We start from the raw sequence: 3,302 nt of genomic DNA on the forward strand, positions 1-3,302 counted from the left end.
GGCATTTCCTTTATATTTTTTGCAAAATATAACTAAATCTTGAAATTTTTTTCCCTTCTCCCATAATTTTGAAAAGGTTTTTCCTAAAGTTGAACAAGTTCTAGGCTAAGTTGAACCTATCTTTTCCCAAACCCAAGTAGCAAGTGGCTTTCTTTGGCATCTAAACTATCGATACTTTTGTTGATTGAAAACATCATCCTCTTTGTAGTACGGCAAAAGATGATTTTAAAAAAAAATCAAATAGCTCCAAATGAAATGATAACGAAAGATGCTTCACTCCTTGAACATCAAGGGTTACACATATTGGTAGAGATTACTCATGAGATATGCTTTCATGTACTAAATATTATTTCTTAACTTGATAATACCAAGCATCCATATTATTGTCATGGAAAGTTGTTCACAACACCTTCCGGCAATCCACAAGATTTCCTCTATGGGGGACTTGAACCTAGGTCCCCTGGATAAGAGCTCCACCATTACAAGGCATGGGATGTAAATAAACCTTTTTTCTTGAAAAAATACATGGTTTAATCGGTTTTAAAATTAAAAATTCAAATCTTTAAAATCAAGGCTAGGAAAATTACAACCGTACAACCCAATTTGAACAGTAAAAATTACACTGAAGGACGGTTTTTTTCTAACACTTGAAGCATGAGACAATTTATTCAACGGTGTTGACTTAGGAGTTTCTTTTGATATGTACAATTAATTGACATGAGTACTGGCCTCCAAATATAGATGAAGTACCCATCATGATTCTATATATTTTGCATCAAGTGATCGGTAATTAGATTCATCTATTGCGCTTCGATTCATGCCAATACATGAAGATCTCCTCCATTCACTCTTCCATTCCTTCTCCTCATCATCCTCACGATTTTGTAAACGAGTTTTGCGACACGGCTCCTCTTTCTCATCATCGTGCGCTCTCTCTCCACATGCTGTATCATGTAGCTCAGCACCACCTGTAAAACAATACACAAGTACCAAGTTAGAATTAGTCATTCATGTAGCTATAAACAGCACTTGATATGCAATACTGTAAATATTATAGAATCCTCATGCGGCGGACACATCAAACAGAGCGTCCACACGAGCTTACGGTGGCAAACAATGAAGAACCTGCATGCATTTCACATGGAGTTGTGTGTGTCGGATGAACAGGGAACAGTGAGTGCAACTATATTGAGTTTATGTGGCAGATGAGGAAGAAATTGAGTGAACTGACATCGAGTTTAATGGCAAATGAAGACAAACTGAGTGCTTTTTTTCCAATTGAGTATCCAAGGCAAATGATGATGAAGTTGATAGAGTGCATTTACATCGAGTTTATATGGCCAATGAGGAAGAAATTGCGTGCACTTAATACAGATTCTGAGTTTATGCAACAAACGATGAAGAAACTGAGATTTGAGTAACTGTGGCAAAAGCATGATTTTCCGTTAAGTTTGTGTGGCAGTTAACGGGAATTGTACGTGGATTAAAGGGAGTTTTATCAATCAATTCGAGGCATACCTCTTTTCCTTGTCCTGCAATTTGCAAAGGGGGGAGTTTGAGAGGATTGCCTTCAAGGTTAAGGGCTTGCAAATTGGTGAGCATGGCAAAAGAGTCAGGGAGAGAAGTGAGGTGATTGAAGCTAACATCCAACTCTTTGAGCTTCTGAAGCCTACCAAGGGATTGGGGGAGCTCTTTAAGGTCAGTAAAATTAGAGGATAAATTGAGCCGAACTAGGCTTGTCACAAGGCAAAGGCTTTCAGGGATGGCCTCCAAGTGATTAAATCTCACATCAAGCTCCACTAGGCTTGTCATGGTAGCCATAGTCCTTGGCAAACTCTTCAAACAATTAAGGTGCACACTTAAACTCTTCAATTTCCCAAGGTTTCCCACCGCCTCAGGTAAAGCTTTGAGCTGATTGAAGTCCCCATTGAGCTTAGTGAGTGATTTGCATTGCCCTATGCCCCAAGGCAGCTCTTCAATCTTGTTCTTCTCAATGCTTAGAGTAACCAAAGCATTGAGCTTTCCAATGGTCCTTGGCAATGAGATTAGCTCATTTTCACTCACATCTAAGCTTGTCAAGTTCACAAGGTCCCCTAAGCAATCAGGCAAGGTGGCTAACCGGTTCTTTGACACATCTAGGTGAGTTAGCCATGTGAGCTCTGCCACAGACTCTGGGAGTATCGTAGTGCACTCAACATGCTCTTTGGCAAGAACTCCACACAGATCTAGATCATACTTAGAGCCTTTCTTCTTCATAGCCAGATCAATCAGCTCATCTACAGGCTTAGGGCCACCTTGAGAATTGCGGACTTCTGCTGCTGCTGCAAAATCAGCGCAAATTAAGGCATATAGACAAAGTCAGATTCAATAGTACAGTATGCATATGCATAATTCTAGCTTACGAAATGTAAATTTAATACCTGATATCACCAAATTCAAGACACCACGCATAAGCCTATAACGCTACGCACTAGGTTCAGTACAATATTGAAAAGCCGAGTACCGAGCTCTACGGGAAATGTGAAATTGATACCTGTAATTGAAGTGGAACCGTAGTGTGCAGCATGATTAAGTCTGGTTTTAAATTGGGTTAAAGCAGCTAATGGCTTGCCAGCTGCAGACCTTGCATTAACAGACCAAGATGAGGAACGCTTGAAGACAACAACTAGGTTCTCAGGGTCCATTTCACTCAGGCTGTGAAGGGATTAAGCGCATGGGAGGAGAGGAGGAGGAGAGGGGGTCGGTTTGGGGAGGGGGAAGAGAAGACGAGGGAATCTTCTTGCAACTAGTAGCTGCATGCCCTCCCAAAAGAAAAAAAAGAAAAAAGAGGAAGGGGGGCATGTGAATGTGAAATAGTCAATGATGCAGGCAGCGCAGGCATTGCTGCAAATTGCGCTGGCGATAATTCTATTATTATTTTTTTGAAAAACATTGACAGAAACACGCATTAACTGGTAGTGGCGAGTTGTCAAGAGAGGGAGCTTTCGATAAAAGCGACTAAACTGTCGTAAACAAGGTAGTAAGCTAAGCTTTTTGTGGGCGCGCACGCGGGCACCACCCCCACCACCATGACTTTATTTTATTTCCACGGAGAGAGGAGAGAGAGAGAGAGTGTGTGGGGAGAGAGAAGAGCATATCCGACCAACGGTGGGAAAGAGAGACGATAGACAAGGGTATATACGACCAAAGGTGGGAGAGAGAGAGAGAGAGACGACAGACCGTGTGTGGAAGGGGGAGAGAGAGAGAGAGAGAGACCGACTCCCGAGACAGTGCGAGAGAGTCGAGACTCGAGAGAGAGATTG

At 41.7% G+C, this 3,302-nt stretch overlaps 1 protein-coding gene across 2 annotated transcripts; it reads right to left on the reverse strand.

Moving 5' to 3' along the window:
* Nucleotides 1-527: 527 nt before the first annotated feature.
* Nucleotides 528-2,828, reverse strand: LOC147642103 (uncharacterized). Of its 2 annotated transcripts, none has more exons than XM_086772337.1 (3): nt 2,534-2,828; nt 1,519-2,321; nt 528-968 (listed from the first exon to the last, which is right to left on the reverse strand). In XM_086772337.1, the coding sequence occupies exons 1-3, from the start codon at nt 2,682-2,684 to the stop codon at nt 816-818; spliced, it is 1,107 nt and encodes a 368-aa protein (XP_086628463.1). In that variant the 5' UTR covers nt 2,685-2,828; the 3' UTR covers nt 528-815. The 2 variants fall into 2 exon arrangements, with proteins under 2 accessions (XP_086628463.1, XP_086628538.1); XM_086772412.1 differs by having other exon boundaries at nt 1,519-2,318; nt 2,534-2,810.
* Between the last annotated feature and the right edge of the window lie 474 nt (nt 2,829-3,302).

This window comes from Cibotium barometz, chromosome 1 (genome assembly GCF_041138505.1).
Source record: "Cibotium barometz isolate CiBa-2024 chromosome 1, ASM4113850v1, whole genome shotgun sequence".
NCBI lineage: Eukaryota > Viridiplantae > Streptophyta > Polypodiopsida > Cyatheales > Cibotiaceae > Cibotium > Cibotium barometz.

Excerpts from the sequence above, each read along its gene's own strand:
- LOC147642103 (XM_086772337.1), bottom strand. The coding sequence starts at position 2,684 with ATGGACCCTGAGAACCTAGTTGTTGTCTTCAAGCGTTCCTCATCTTGG. Across the intron at positions 2,322-2,533 it reads CGGTTCCACTTCAATTACAG|CAGCAGCAGAAGTCCGCAAT; the intron begins GTATCAATTTCA and ends CTGATTTTGCAG. Across the intron at positions 969-1,518 it reads TTGCAGGACAAGGAAAAGAG|GTGGTGCTGAGCTACATGAT; the intron begins GTATGCCTCGAA and ends ATTGTTTTACAG.